Raw genomic sequence first — 14,046 nt, 5'->3', positions numbered from 1 at the left:
GAAGCCTTGGCGGGGTTCCTGGTGCCTGGCAATGCACCGTGCAGTGCAGAAGGCTCCCTTGGGACGGGGGAAGAGGTGGCAAGTGCCAGCTGCCATGGAGAGGCTTGGGGCCAGATCTGGCTATGGGGTGCAGGAAGGGCCCCACGTAGCATTGCCAAGAGCAGTGCCAGGCTTTGCTGAGCACCAGGGAAATGGGGATCCCTGTTCCCACATCCCCCCAAATGGGGCTTCATGGGGCTGGTGGGGCACAGTCTAACTGGAGAAACCCATCCCTGGGGAAAGCATCACAGTGCTGGTCCCTGTGCAGGTACGACAGGAACAAACTGACCCTGAAGGACATTCACAACTGCCAGTATGTGGCCTGCATGAACCCAACCACAGGGTCCTTCACCATCGACTCCAGGCTGCAGGTAAACAGGATACACAGGGATGGGGGCTTGTCCCAGCAGGTTCACTGTCCTGGGACTGGACCAAGGTGGAGTGAGATGGGATGGGATGGGGGACATCACGGTGCAGGATGCCTGCATCAACCTATGCAGGGCAAAACTCCTGCCTGAATTTTTGCCCCTGGGCACAGCGACACTTCTGCGTCTTTGCCGTGAGCTTTCCGGGCCAGGAGGCCCTGCTGAGTGTGTACAGCACCATCCTCGCGCAGCACCTCGCCCTGCAGAAGATGCCTGTGGCTGTGCAGAAGCTGCAGTCACAGCTGGTCACAGCAGCACTGGGTGAGCCCCTGCCGCTCCGGGGGGAATGGGGCAGTGTCCTGGGTTCAGCAGCAGCAGTCATTTTTCTCCTTCCCAGTAGCTGGTGCAGTGCTGTGGTTTTGACTTTAGCCTGGGAACAGCTCTGATAACACCGATGGTTTTAGTTGTTGCTCAGTAATGTTTATCCTGACCAAGGACTTTGTGAGCCTCATGCTCTGCCAGGGAGGAGGGGAAGCTGGGAGGAAGCAGAGACAGGACACCTGACCTGAACTAGCCAAAGGGGTATTCCATACCTCAGGACGTCATGCCCAGTATATAAACTGGGGGCAGTTACCCGGAAGGGCTAGATCACTGCTTGCGTCAGGCTGGGTATCGGTCGGCGGGTGGTGAGCGGTTGTATTCTCTTCCCTTGTTATTTCCCTTATCATCATTATTATTATTGGTGGCAGCAGCAGTGGTCTGTGTTATACCTTAGTTACTGGGCTGCTCTTATCTCAGCGCGTGGCAGTTACGTTTGTTCAATTCTCCTCCCCATCCCTCCGGGAGCAGGGGAGGAAGAAGCAGCGGGGAGGGAGTGAGCGAGCGGCTGCATGGTTCTGAGTTACCGGCTGGGCTTAAACCATGACAGGTGGGCACCAGCACTGGGAGCCCCGTGCCCACTGCTCACCCCCAGTTCCTGCCCACAGCCCTCCACCAGAAAGTCGCCTCCACCTTCTTGCCAACAGCCATCAAGTTCCACTACCTCTTCAACCTGCGGGACCTCTCCAACGTATTCCAGGTAGTGCAAGGGCTGTTTCCTCTAACACATCTTTGTGCCTTTGTCACTCTTATTCCTTCTTTTCCTCCATCATGAGTCCTTGCAGTGCACCATGTCCCTGTAAAGCACTAAGTTCCCAAAGCCAGCCTTTTAAACTCAGCTCCGAGCAGCCATAAGACAGCCCCCAAAGACTGAGGGACTCATGTGTTTGTCAGGGTTTGCTGTTCTCCACCCCTGAGTGCCTGAAAAGCCCCGTGGAGCTGGTGCGCCTCTGGCTGCACGAAGCGGAGCGGGTGTACAGAGACAAGCTCATCGATGAAAAGGATCAAACAACCTTCAGGAAGGTGCTGGGGGACACCTGCAAGAAGTACTTTGAGGTAAGTTGTGCTGGAAAATGAGGGAGGGCCCCGGCCTGGTGGGGATGAGCCCCGCAGCTGAGCCCCGTGGCCGAGTCCCACAGCCGGCACTGCCTTTCCCAGAACCTCGGCGAGGACGTCTTGTTCGCCAAGCCCAACATCTTCTGCCACTTCGCCCAGGGCATGGGGGATCCCAAGTACATGCCGGTGCCGAGCTGGCCGGCCCTCAACAAGCTGCTGGGGGAAGCCCTGGACAGCTACAACAAGGTGAACGTGGCCATGAACCTGGTGAGTGCCGAGGCAGCGCTCGCACCTCCCGCAGCGTCCTGCTTGGGCTTGTTCACTTTGGGGTGTTTGCTGCTTTTCCAGCTGAAATTCAGAGCACGGAGCTTTCCCCTCCCGCTCTCCTCAGGTGCTCTTTGAAGATGCAGCGTCTCATATCTGCAGAATCAGTCGGATCCTAGAGTCTCCCTGGGGCAACGCGCTACTGGTGGGGGTTGGAGGCAGCGGAAAGCAGAGCCTGGCACGGCTGGCAGCTTATATGAGCAACCTGAAAGTGTTTCAGATCATGCTGAAGAAAGGCTACAGCATCCAGGACCTGAAGGTGAGCGCAGCTTTCCTCCAGGCCCCCGGGCAGGTGCGCACGGCTCTGCTCTCCTTGCTGCACCCTGCCATCTGCTCAAAGGTGCTTTCTGAACACCCGTGAGTCCTGCCCCAAGGGACGGGCAGGAGCTGCTCATGAGAGCAGATGTGGTGCAGGCAGCCCTGGCAGATGACCCTGCCTGAGCAGAGCAGGTGGCACCCAGCTCCTTCCCAAGGGCTCCTTTCCAAAGGCACCATCCTGGATTCCCAGGGCAGCCCAAGGGTGCTGAGCTGCACCAGTCACTGTGGAGGGGCTGAAGGGGGCATGACGCTTTCTCTCCCCTGCCCAGCTGGACCTCGCCGCCCAGTACATGAAGGCAGCAGTGAAGAACGTCCCCACCGTGTTCCTGATGACAGACTCCCAAGTTGTTGAAGAAGCATTCCTGGTCCTAATCAATGATTTCCTGGCATCTGGGGAGGTGCCGGGGCTCTTCCAGGATGATGAACTAGAAGACATTTTCAATGCCATGAAACCCGAAGTGAAATACCTTGGATTGCAAGATACAAGGGAAAACTGCTGGAAAGTATTTATAGAGAAAGCCAGGCGTCAGCTGAAGGTGGGTGTTCACTCGGGAGGGGGCTCTCGGTGCTCCCTGCTTGCAGACAGGACACACAGAACTGGTTCATTACAGTGTGGGGCCCTAATCCCCCAGCCCCAGGGGCAGATCGGGATTAGCAGCACACAGTGGTGCTCCTGCCAGCAGCATGAGACCCCACTCAGCACTGCTGACATCCCCCCTGTCCTATGAGACCCCACTCAGCACTGCTGACATCCCCCCAGCCCTATGAGACCCCACTCAGCACTGCTGACATCCCCCCAGCCCTATGAGACCCCACCCAGCACTGCTGACACTGCTCTCAGCAGCCGTGCTCTGCCCCAGGTCATCCTCTGCTTCTCCCCGGTGGGCTCCACGCTGCGGGTGCGCGCAAGGAGGTTCCCTGCCTTGGTGAACTGCGCGGCCATCGACTGGTTCCACGAGTGGCCGGAGGATGCGCTCGTGGCCGTCAGCAGCAGGTTCCTGGAGGAGACAAAGGACATCGAGGTGAGCCGGGACGCTGGGTCAGGGCACGCCGTGTCTGTGCACAGCCCTCTGTGCTGGCACTGCTCTGGGGCACGACCTGCCCCTCTGCTGCTCTCCGTGCTGCAGCGTGCCCAGGGATGGGCTCCAGCCAGCCCCACACTGGGCAGGTGGGCTGAGCAGTTCCTCGTTTCCCTTTTGGCATTAAAACAGCACCACAGATAGTCTGGAAACAGTAGCTTTTCCCCCGTGCAGCCCAAGTTAACCCCAGAGAATAGGAGGCAGGAAACCAGAGCTAAGCTCAACCATCAGTGTCATTAGTGCTGTGGTCGCCTGCGTTTCTCAGAGATGCGCTTCACAGTGTCTGCATGGTCATTGTGCTCCTGGCAGAGCATCTCACTGCCTGTGTTCCTGCTGCAGCCCGAGGTCAAGGTCTCCATCAGCAAGTTCATGGCATATGTCCACATAAGTGTTAAGGAGATATCCCAGATCTACCTGGCCGTGGAAAGGCGCTATAATTACACCACGCCAAAGACCTTCCTGGAGCAGATAAAGCTCTACAAGAAACTGCTGTCAAAAAAGAGGGACGAGCTCACAGCCAAGATCGAGAGGCTGGAGAAGGGGCTGATGAAGCTGCAGAGCACGGCGTCCCAGGTGCCTGCCCACAGCATCATTTATGCATTGCATCCCCTGCGTGTCTGATGCAGGGAGGCGAGAGGAAGAGCATCCCTGCAGGGCTGTCACGGTGGCCATGAGGTCCCTGAGCTGTACCGAGCCACTGCTGTGAGGCTGGGCAGGGCTCAGCAGGATCAACCCTCTGATGCACTCCCATTTCTCCCCTATCCAGGTGGAAGACCTGAAAGCCACTCTGGCGATCCAGGAGAAAGAGCTGAAGGTGAAGAATGAGAACACAGATAAACTGATCCACATGGTGGGTGTTGAGGCAGAGAAGGTCAGCAAGGAGAAAGCCATCGCTGATGCAGAGGAACTGAAGGTCCAGGCCATCAACAAGGTGAGCTGGTGCCCACCATGCCAGGGTCCAACTCGGGACAGAGCTCTGTTGGTTCTGGCTGCTCATCCCATCCCGCCCCCTCGTTTCCCCAGATCGTGGCTGAGAAGCAGCAAGCCTGCGAGACCGACCTGGCGAAGGCAGAGCCGGCGCTCGTCGCTGCCCAGGAGGCCCTCGACACCCTCAACAAGGTGGGTGACCCTGCGGTGGGAAGTGGTTTCCTGGCTGGTGCCGGTGTCCCCACACCAGGGTGATGCTCAGTGGCCCCATGGTCCCTTTCCAGAACAACCTGACAGAGCTGAAGTCCTTCGGGTCGCCACCCCAAGCAGTGGTGAACGTGACAGCAGCTGTGATGGTGCTGACAGCCCCCAAGGGCATCATTCCAAAGGATAGGAGCTGGAAGGCAGCAAAAGTTATGATGGGAAAAGTAGACACTTTCCTTGATGCCTTAAAGAAGTACGACAAGGAGCACATCCCTGAGTCCTGTCTCAAGGCGTTTATGTGAGTCCATGGCTGGTTCCTGTCCCTCTCCCAGCCCTGGGCACAGCATCCAGGAGAGTCCATCACCCAGTGAGCTTTGTGGGGTCCAAGGGCCAGGAGGGATCCAGGCGCCTGCTCTGCCCTCCCGCCATGGGCAGCCCCGGGGGTGCAGCTTGGGGCTGTAGCCTGGTGTGTTCTCCTGTTCCAGGCCCTACCAGTCAGACCCCACTTTTGATCCGGAGTTCATCATGTCCAAGTCAACAGCTGCCGCGGGCCTGTGCTCCTGGTGCCTCAACATCGTGCGCTTCTACGAGGTGTACTGCGAGGTGGAGCCCAAGAGGCAGGCGCTGGTGGAAGCCAATGCCGAGCTGGCCGAGGCGCAGGAGACGCTCGCTCACATCAAGAACAAAGTGGCTGTAAGTGCACGTTCCCCCCGGCGACCCCAAGGGTGGTGGCGCTGCCACCGCAGCAGCCTCTGGCAGCTCCCCGCCCTGGGTGCGGGAGGTGATGGAGCTGTGCTGTCTTCTGAAGGAGCTGAACGCCAACCTGGCAGCTCTCACCGCCAAGTTTGAGCAAGCTACAGCTGAGAAACTCAAATGTCAGCAGGAGGCTGATGCAACCAACAGAGTCATCACGCTGGCAAACAGGTACCGTGCAAGTACTGCCTGCCCGCTGCTCCCTGGCATTGCCTGGTGACAGTGGCACGGGCATCATGGGAGCATAAAAGCCCCCCGTACCCTCCCCAGATGGAAGAATCTGGAGCATGAACAGGGACACAGATCTGGGGAGGGTGGGGGATTACAGCCAAGGAGCCATGTGCCTTGGTGTGGGCAGCCTATCATCAAGAGAGGGGTTAATCCCACGGGCCATGGGGCATCACAGCTGAGTGTTCCCTGGCCCCGCAGCAGCCACCATTTCCTCTGACCCCTCCAGGCTTGTCGGGGGCCTGGCATCCGAGAACGTGCGTTGGGCTGAGTCGGTGGAGATGCTCAGGGAGCAGGAGAACACAGTGTATGGGGACGTGCTGCTCATCTCCGCCTTTGTGTCCTACGTCGGCTACTTCACCAGGAAGTACAGGGTGCAGCTGCTGGACCAGCACTGGATCCCTTTCCTCAGCAAGCTGGAGGTGAGTGGCCGCGGGTCCCATTCCCATGCCTGCTGGCACCGAGGGGCTCCCTCTCCTCTGCGGGCACCCAACAGCCCCTTCTCGCAGGTGCCCATCCCCATCACGCCGGGGCTGGACCCCCTCAGCCTCCTCACCGACTCTGCTGACGTGGCAACTTGGAGCAACCAGGGGCTGCCCAGCAACCGCACGTCCACCGAGAATGCCACCATCCTCTGCAACACCGAGCGCTGGCCCCTGATTGTGGACACCCAGCTCCAGGGCATCAAGTGGATCAGGAACAAATACGGGGAGGAGCTGCAGGCCGTCTGCCTGGGCCAGAAAAAGTGGGTTGGGTGCTGCAGGATGGCCGCAGGCTCCAGGGGGGATGCAGGATGCTGTGGGCATCCACAGCCTGATCAAACCAGGGCATGCAAAGGTAGCAGCGCTCATGGGGCACTGACACCTCTGCAGGGCCAGGGCTGGGGGTCACCACGGGGATCCCACAGGGCACAGTCGCTGCAGGGTACCCACCCCAGCTCACCCCATGCAGTGCATTCCCCCCCCGTCCCACCCCACATCTCTCCCGTCCCACTGCAGCTACCTGGACATCATCGAGCGGGCAGTTTCCGAGGGCCAGACGCTGCTGATCGAAGACATGGGTGAGACGGTGGATCCGGTGCTGGATCAGCTGCTGGGCAGGAACACCACCAAGAAGGGCAGGTCAGCACACCCTCTTCTTTGGTGCCAAGGAGTTTTGCTCGCTCCAAGGAGCCACTGCGGCCCTAAAATGCTGATTTGCACCCCTGTGCAAGAAAGCAGCTGGGGCCTGACCCTTCCCTGCTTTTAGATCAGAGATTAGGAACAATTTCTTCCCCAGAGAGTGCTCAGGCATTGGAACAGGCTGCCCAGAGCAGTGCTGGAGTCACCATCCCTGCAAGTGTTCACAAACTGTGTGGATGAGGCCCCAGCTGACATGGTTTAGTGGTAGCTTTGGCACTGCTGGGTGATGTTTGACTTGATCTTAAAGGCCTTCTCCAACCCAGGTGATTCTGTAATTGCCCTGGCCTCTGCCCGCATCTCCCAATTTTCTCTGGTGTTTCCTAGTGGGGATACCTGTGGTTGATGTGACTTTAGGACTGTCCTGGTCTGAGAATCCAGTTCATTTAGTGATTTACACCATGTTCCCTGTGCATCTGCAATAAGGTCTGATAAGCTGGGAGGGTTTATTTCCAGGTCTGCGGGGATGGGGCTCAGGGGCTGCCTTGTTTTGTCACTTGGAGCCTGCAAGAAGCATCAGCCCCGAAGCCAAGGGAGGCTGTGGCAGGGCACCTCTAGCTCCTGCTCCTTCAGCCTTTGGCACTTCTGCCCTCGCTACACCTTTTCCTGGCCACAGAAATACAGCTCGCGTGGCCAGAAGCAGCACTTGGAGTCGAGGGATTGTCTGTGGTGAGTTACTGCCAAGTGCATGGAAATTAATGTTTAATTAACCAAACAGGTACATCAGAATAGGAGACAAAGAAGTGGAATATAACCCAAGCTTCCGCCTGATTCTGCACACCAAATATTTCAACCCGCACTACAAGCCAGAGGTGCAGGCTCAATGCACCCTCATCAACTTCCTGGTGACGCGGGAGGGACTGGAGGACCAGCTTCTGGCTGCTGTGGTGGCCAAAGAGCACCCAGACCTGGAGGCTCTCAAGGTACGGACCCGGCTGCCGGTGAGGTGGTGGCAGAGGGGTCTGGGCTTGCTGCAGGGGTTTGCTGGTAGGGAGAGGTGAGAGCTCAGCTCCAGCAGCTTGCTGCCATTGACCAAGAGCAGAGTGAGTCCCGGTCAGAGCCCACCACGGGTCCAGCATTGCCCCATGGAGCCTGGTGCTGCCACAGGCGCTTGTGCTGCTTCACCGTGAGCTGGTGGCTGACCGCCGCGTGTCTCTGTGTGCTGGTGCCGTAGGCAAACCTCACAAAGAGCCAGAACGAGTTCAAGATCAAGCTGAAGGAGCTGGAGGACTCGCTGCTCGCCTGGCTCTCTGCTGCTGGGGGGGACTTCCTGGGGGACACGGTGCTGGTGGAGAACCTGGAAACCACAAAGCGCACGGCCATGGAAATAGAGGAAAAGGTAAGTGAGGTGCTCCAGTGAGGCAGCAAGACCTGTCCTGGGGCACCTGGCACTCAGCCAGAGGTTGGGTACTGCCTGGGCACGTGCCAGGGCGCTGGTAACACCGACCCTGGTGTGCGTCCAGGTCAAAGAAGCAAAAGTCACCGAAACGCAAACAAACGTCGCTAGAGAGACCTACCGTCCGGTGGCAGAGCGAGCGTCGCTGCTATACTTCATCCTGAGCGACCTCAACAAGATCAACCCCATCTACCAGTTCTCTCTCAAGGCAGGCGTGGAGCAAGGATGGGGTTGGGCTGGGGGCTCGTGGTGCCTCAGCTGGTACCGAGCCCCCCGCAGTGCAGGCGCTGAGCTGCCGCTGCATCTTCCCCAGGCGTTCCACGGGATCTTCGAGAAAGCCATCGAGCGCGCGACGCCCAGCGATGACATCAAGGAAAGGGTGATGAACCTGACGGACGAGATCACCTACTCGGTCTATGTGTATACAGCACAGGGGCTCTTTGAGAGAGACAAACTCATTTTCCTGGCCCAGGTTGCCTTCCAGGTACTGCGCACGGGTCTGGGCTGTCTGTGGTATCTTCCTGTACGTGAGTTTGTGTGGGTTTAGGCAGGTTGTTCTCTTACTTGCGCGCTGCTGCTGAATGCTCAGCAGTGTCGCCCCTGAGGCGCAGCCCTCGCGCAGGGGCTGTGTGTGCCGGGGCAGGGGCGAAGCTGCGCTCTCACCTTGCCAGGTCCTCATCCTCAAGAAAGAAGTGAACCCCGCAGAGCTGGACTTCCTGCTGCGCTTCCCTTCCAAGACCGGCGTCACGTCCCCCGTGGACTTCCTGCAGCACCGCTGCTGGGGCGCCATCAAGGTTGGTCGCCCGCTGTGCCGAGGCGACGGCAGCGCCGCGGGTGCGGGATCACCTGCAGCACCTCCAAGTGGAGGGTCCCCTCCATCCCCGGGGTCCCCAAGGGCGAGCAGAGCCCAGCAGTGATCTGTCCCCTCTCTGTGGGACCTGAAGGTGCTCTCAGAAATGGAGGAGTTCAGGAACTTGGACAGTGACATTGAGGGCTCAGCAAAGCAATGGAAGAAGTTTGTGGAGTCAGAGTTGCCAGAGAAGGAGGTGTTCCCCAAGGAGTGGAAGAACAAGTCTGCACTGCAGAAGCTGTGCATGCTGCGGTGCATGCGGCCAGACAGGATGACCTACGCCATCAGGTGCTGTCCTGGCCAGAGCCCCGCGGCATCACCACACCGGCTGAGCCGTGACCATGCTTGGTCCCAACTCACATTATGGGTTTATTTTTCTGTAGGGCCTTTGTGGAAGAGAAGATGGGGAGCAAGTATGTGGAAGGAAGGAGCGTTGAGCTTGCCAAGGTGTACAAGGAGAGCAGCCCCTCCACGCCGCTCTTCTTCATTCTCTCCCCTGGTGTCGACCCCCTGAAAGACGTGGAGGCCCTGGGTGAGCCGCTGCCCCCTCCTCACCAGCACTGGCCCTCAGTGGCTGCTGCGGTTGTGGCGTGAGCCATGAGCGGCCAGCACGGCCCCTCCGTGTACCGACAGCGCCAAGAAAGGGTCTCAGGCTGTGGTGCTTTCCTCCCCTCCCCAGGCAGAAAACTGAACTTCACCATCGAAAACGGAAGGATCCACAACGTGTCACTGGGGCAGGGCCAGGAACCGATGGCAGAAAGAGCCCTGGAGGTGGCAGCTGAGCAGGGGCACTGGGTCATCCTGCAGGTAGGTGGTGAGCGCTGCTGCCAGCCATGGCTCAGAGTGTCCCTGGGCTCTCCCATCCCTGGTGTTCCCACTGGCACCAGTGGAGTACGCGGGATGGCTGAAGCTCAGGCTCCCATCCCGGTGGATTGGCCATCATGCAGAGCCGCGGTCTCAGCCCATGCAGCCACTGGGTCCAGGCTTGTCTGAGCGGTACAGGAGAATTTCTGTTGCAGAACATCCACCTGGTGGCCCGGTGGCTGCACATGCTGGATAAGAGAGTGGAGCAGTACAGCACAGGCAGCCACAACGACTACCGGCTGTTCATGAGCGCCGAGCCAGCCCCCACCCCCGAGTCCCACATCATCCCGCAGGGGCTGCTGGAAAACTCCATCAAGATCACCAACGAGCCGCCGACGGGCATGTTCGCCAACCTGCACCAAGCCCTCGACCTCTTCACACAGGTACCCGCCACTGCACGCAGCTGGTACCACGGGCTGAGCATCAGCATGGCCATCGCTGCAGGCACAGCAGCTGGCCCGCCCCAGCACATCCTCCTGTGTGCCCAGAGCCCCAGCCTGTGGGGATGTGATTTGGGAGTAACCAGAGCTGACCCCAGGCTCCTGAACCAGGGAGGGTGCTGGATGGCTCGTGCCTTTCCCAAGGCTGGATGTCGAGCTGCTGCAGCTTGGTGCCATGAGCGAGCTGCCGGCACTGTCAGCAGGGGCGGGTCTATGTATATGTGTGTGTCTGTAGTCCTAAGTTGCTTATAAACAAATGAGTGCAAAAATTAACAAATCAGCAAGTCTTTAAAAGGTAATTTCATGTTTATTTATTTAATAAACAACCATCAGATTCCTTTGTCCTCCTCTCTACAGGGATATTTACTCACTTGCCAATCCCCTCTCCCTTTCATTCCACTGCAGGATACCTTGGAGATGTGCACCAAAGAAATCGAGTTCAAATGCATCTTGTTTGCACTCTGTTACTTCCACTCAGTGGTGGCTGAGCGGCGCAAGTTTGGTGCCCAGGGCTGGAACAGACCTTACCCCTTCAACAACGGGGACCTGACCATATCCATTAACATCCTGTTCAACTACCTGGAGGCCAACCCCAAGGTAAGGGGCTGACAAAGACACTGTGCCCCAGCACAAAACACACCATGACAATCAACCCTTCTTAAAATGTCAGCAGAGAAGGTGCAGAGTCCTCCTGGGCTGGGTTCAGCACCAGGTGGGGACAAGGGCTCGCTCTGGCTGGTGCCTCAGTGGCTGGTTGGGTTTGTTTCGGTATTTTTAAATGACATTTCACCCAAAAGGCAAAGCCTGCCCCAAGAATGAAGATGCAATGAGTAGGATTGAGGTCTCACCTTCAGCAGAGTCCTGCTCTCCCTTGGCCTTACAGACATGATCAACACTGATCTGAATAAGGATGGGATAATGGGTTCAAAGTATGGATGGCCCAGGACAAGGTGGTATCTGTGGTTGAACACAAGAGACACCCAAGACAAGGTCCCCTGTCTTGCCCCCTTCACTTGGTCAATGAGACCCTGTGGTCCAGGGTCCATCGGTTCCCTGGACACTGGACAGATCATTCCAAGAGCTCTGTGGCCCTGCAGCACGTGTGCAGCCACAAGAATCCGATGGTGAGCTGCTCCCTGTAGGTGCCGTGGGACGATCTCCGGTACCTCTTTGGTGAAATCATGTACGGGGGGCACATCACGGATGACTGGGACCGCCGGCTGTGCCGCACGTACCTCAGCGAGTACATCCGCGTGGAGATGCTGGACGGGGAAGTGTACTTGGCTCCAGGGTTCCTGGTCCCTCCCAGCTTGGATTACAAGGTAAGATCAGCACTGCCGTTTGCTGTGGAAACCCACTGCTCGGGTAAGCGTTCACTAGTCAAGAGTTCCCTCATGCTATAACCAAAGGGGAGGGGAGAGGGAAAAATAGCGGAAACATGTAAAATAGCTGCAAAACTAATTCCTGGGGCTGGGACAGTGAAAACCTGAGGTAAGAGGTGAGTGAAAAACCACCCTGAATAAGAACCACCAGGAGCTGTGTCCCCACCACAGCACCGCGGTGCCACATTCCCAAGGCTGGAGCCACTCAACTCCTTTGTCCGGATGCGCTAAAGTAACACCGGGGTTGCCCTGTGTGCAGGGCTACCACGCGTACATCGATGAGAACCTGCCCCCCGAGAGCCCCTGCCTGTACGGGCTGCACCCCAACGCGGAGATCGGCTTCCTCACCATCACCTCCGACAGGCTCTTCCGCACCGTTCTGGAGATGCAGCCCAAGGAGTCGGACGCGGGAGGTGGCGTGGGCAGCTCCCACGAGGAAAAGGCAAGTGGAGCTTCTGCCTCCTTACAGTAAGTGATGGCGATTCCGAGTGCAGGTGGGGAGCACAGCCACTCACACAACGGATGGGGAATATGCCCTGTGGCAACAAGTGATTTCTTACCAGTGCAAGGCAGTACAGAGTGATCCCAGCTCAGTGCCTATCGCTGCAGAGCTCACAACAAATGCTGCAGTCCTGGCTCAGCAGGACATTCCTGTCCAGGTTTTATTTAAGTAACTTGGCTATCAAAAGAGCTGCAGCTCTTCAGGATCTAAGAGCAGTTAGTAAAGGACTAGAGTATTAGTAACAGAGGAGAAAGCACAGGAAAACATGTCGGCAGAACAGAAAAATCTTACTAAGGCTGTGGTCTGCTAATTGACAGCATTTCCCCTGCTCTTCCCAGGTGAAGTCAGTCCTTGATGAGATCATGGAGCGGCTGCCAGAGCCCTTCATCATGGCAGAGCTCATGGCTAAAGCTGAGGAGAAGACCCCATACGTGGTGGTCGCCTTCCAGGAATGCGAAAGAATGAACTCCCTGATGCATGAGATGAGGCGCTCGCTGAAGGAGCTGGACCTGGGGCTCAAGGTACGCAGGAGGCCAAGCCCAGGAAGCCGCTCCCTCGGATGAAACATTCCCAGTTTGCAGTTGCATTTCAGACCCAGCACATCCCCCAGCTGCTGCCTTCAGCTAAAGCTGCCCCCGTGTGTCTCTTCTAAAGGGTGAGCTAACGATCACGGCCGACATGGAGGACTTGGCAAATGCACTCTTCTACGACACTGTTCCCGAGTCCTGGACCCGCTATGCCTACCCCTCTCTCCTCAGCTTAGGAGCCTGGTATGCAGACATGCTCCTGCGCATCAGGGTGAGCACCTTTCCTGTGGAAGTTCAAGCTTAGAGAGCAAGCGGACACCACACAGGACCAGGGGTCACCTCCATCGGTGTACAGTGGTTGACTGCTTTATTTTTCAATATTAAGCCATTGGATTTACCTGCAGTGGCCTCTTACCCAAGAACAAGAGCAGAGGTTTGAGAAGGGTTCCCCATTAGAGTATATCACCATTTCCAAAGAAAGAACATTGTTAACCCCGTCAGAGCTTTATATGCCTCAGAAGAAAAAAAAACATTCATAAAACCGTCTATTTAAATGTAGCTTTGCTAAAAAAATAACAGCAGCATCTCCTGCGAACCACATGAAGGGTTCAGCTCCATTGCTGCAGAGGAGGCTGCCACTGATTCACTACTACCCACCTCCAGACCCGTGTCCCCGGCTAGAAGATGCTAGACATTTATGTAGGGGCCTGTGAAGCATCACCTCTGTCTGTCCCTGCTCCCAGCGCTGTTCTGCTCCTCAAAGCACACATTTCACTCTCTGCTAATTTTATTTTTCAGCAACTGGAAGTGTGGACAACAGACTTTGTGCTGCCTGCAACGGTGTGGCTGGCAGGATTCTTCAACCCCCAGTCCTTCCTCACGGCCATCATGCAGTCCATGGCCAGGAAAAACGAGTGGCCACTGGACAAGATGTGCCTCGCAGTGGACGTGACCACGAAAAACCATGAGGAGATAACAGCACCACCCCGAGAAGGCTCCTATGTGCATGGATTGTTCATGGAAGGTAAAAGACTGCATCCTTTAGATGGCTGAGACCTGGAGAAAGGCCAGTGCAGCCTTAAAAATCCTTCAGGCTGTTGCTACTCACTGGTTTACTCCCATGTGCACAGCCCTTTGTATGTAGCAGAGCCTTGAGTCCAGGCTCACACTCTGAGTCCCGGGACACACCAGCTGAGGGCAGCACCCGCCCGGTCACAAACCAGACACTTGGGGTTT

The 14,046-nt window shown here is 57.4% G+C and overlaps 1 protein-coding gene across 3 annotated transcripts in view; it reads left to right on the top strand.

Annotated features, from left to right (window-relative positions):
- DNAH17 (dynein axonemal heavy chain 17) overlaps positions 1-14,046 on the top strand; it is a 33,095-nt gene that overhangs the window by 18,310 nt on the left and 739 nt on the right. Inside the window, exons 49-79 of one of the 3 annotated variants that reach the window (XM_062626485.1) lie at positions 308-410; positions 578-725; positions 1,391-1,482; positions 1,677-1,838; positions 1,941-2,105; positions 2,230-2,421; positions 2,750-3,016; positions 3,341-3,502; positions 3,899-4,132; positions 4,326-4,490; positions 4,583-4,678; positions 4,771-4,988; positions 5,176-5,383; positions 5,499-5,614; positions 5,901-6,093; positions 6,181-6,416; positions 6,670-6,792; positions 7,568-7,772; positions 8,024-8,188; positions 8,313-8,729; positions 8,917-9,039; positions 9,190-9,383; positions 9,479-9,627; positions 9,775-9,902; positions 10,115-10,342; positions 10,805-10,996; positions 11,542-11,721; positions 12,041-12,223; positions 12,622-12,804; positions 12,938-13,081; positions 13,609-13,834. In XM_062626485.1, coding sequence (XP_062482469.1) covers positions 308-410; positions 578-725; positions 1,391-1,482; positions 1,677-1,838; positions 1,941-2,105; positions 2,230-2,421; positions 2,750-3,016; positions 3,341-3,502; positions 3,899-4,132; positions 4,326-4,490; positions 4,583-4,678; positions 4,771-4,988; positions 5,176-5,383; positions 5,499-5,614; positions 5,901-6,093; positions 6,181-6,416; positions 6,670-6,792; positions 7,568-7,772; positions 8,024-8,188; positions 8,313-8,729; positions 8,917-9,039; positions 9,190-9,383; positions 9,479-9,627; positions 9,775-9,902; positions 10,115-10,342; positions 10,805-10,996; positions 11,542-11,721; positions 12,041-12,223; positions 12,622-12,804; positions 12,938-13,081; positions 13,609-13,834 — 5,597 coding nt within the window. Of the gene's footprint in view, positions 1-307; positions 411-577; positions 726-1,390; positions 1,483-1,676; positions 1,839-1,940; positions 2,106-2,229; positions 2,422-2,749; positions 3,017-3,340; positions 3,503-3,898; positions 4,133-4,325; positions 4,491-4,582; positions 4,679-4,770; positions 4,989-5,175; positions 5,384-5,498; positions 5,615-5,900; positions 6,094-6,180; positions 6,417-6,669; positions 6,793-7,567; positions 7,773-8,023; positions 8,189-8,312; positions 8,730-8,916; positions 9,040-9,189; positions 9,384-9,478; positions 9,628-9,774; positions 9,903-10,114; positions 10,343-10,804; positions 10,997-11,541; positions 11,722-12,040; positions 12,450-12,621; positions 12,805-12,937; positions 13,082-13,608; positions 13,835-14,046 lie in introns of those variants that run through there. The other 2 variants (XM_062626483.1, XM_062626482.1) reach the window with 2 other exon arrangements.

Source organism: Pezoporus occidentalis, unplaced genomic scaffold (genome assembly GCF_034315485.1).
Source record: "Pezoporus occidentalis ecotype Australia unplaced genomic scaffold, CSIRO_AGI_Poc_V1 ctg292, whole genome shotgun sequence".
Classification (NCBI taxonomy): Eukaryota; Metazoa; Chordata; class Aves; order Psittaciformes; family Psittacidae; genus Pezoporus; species Pezoporus occidentalis.
This window is presented reverse-complemented; position numbering and strand designations above follow the sequence as displayed.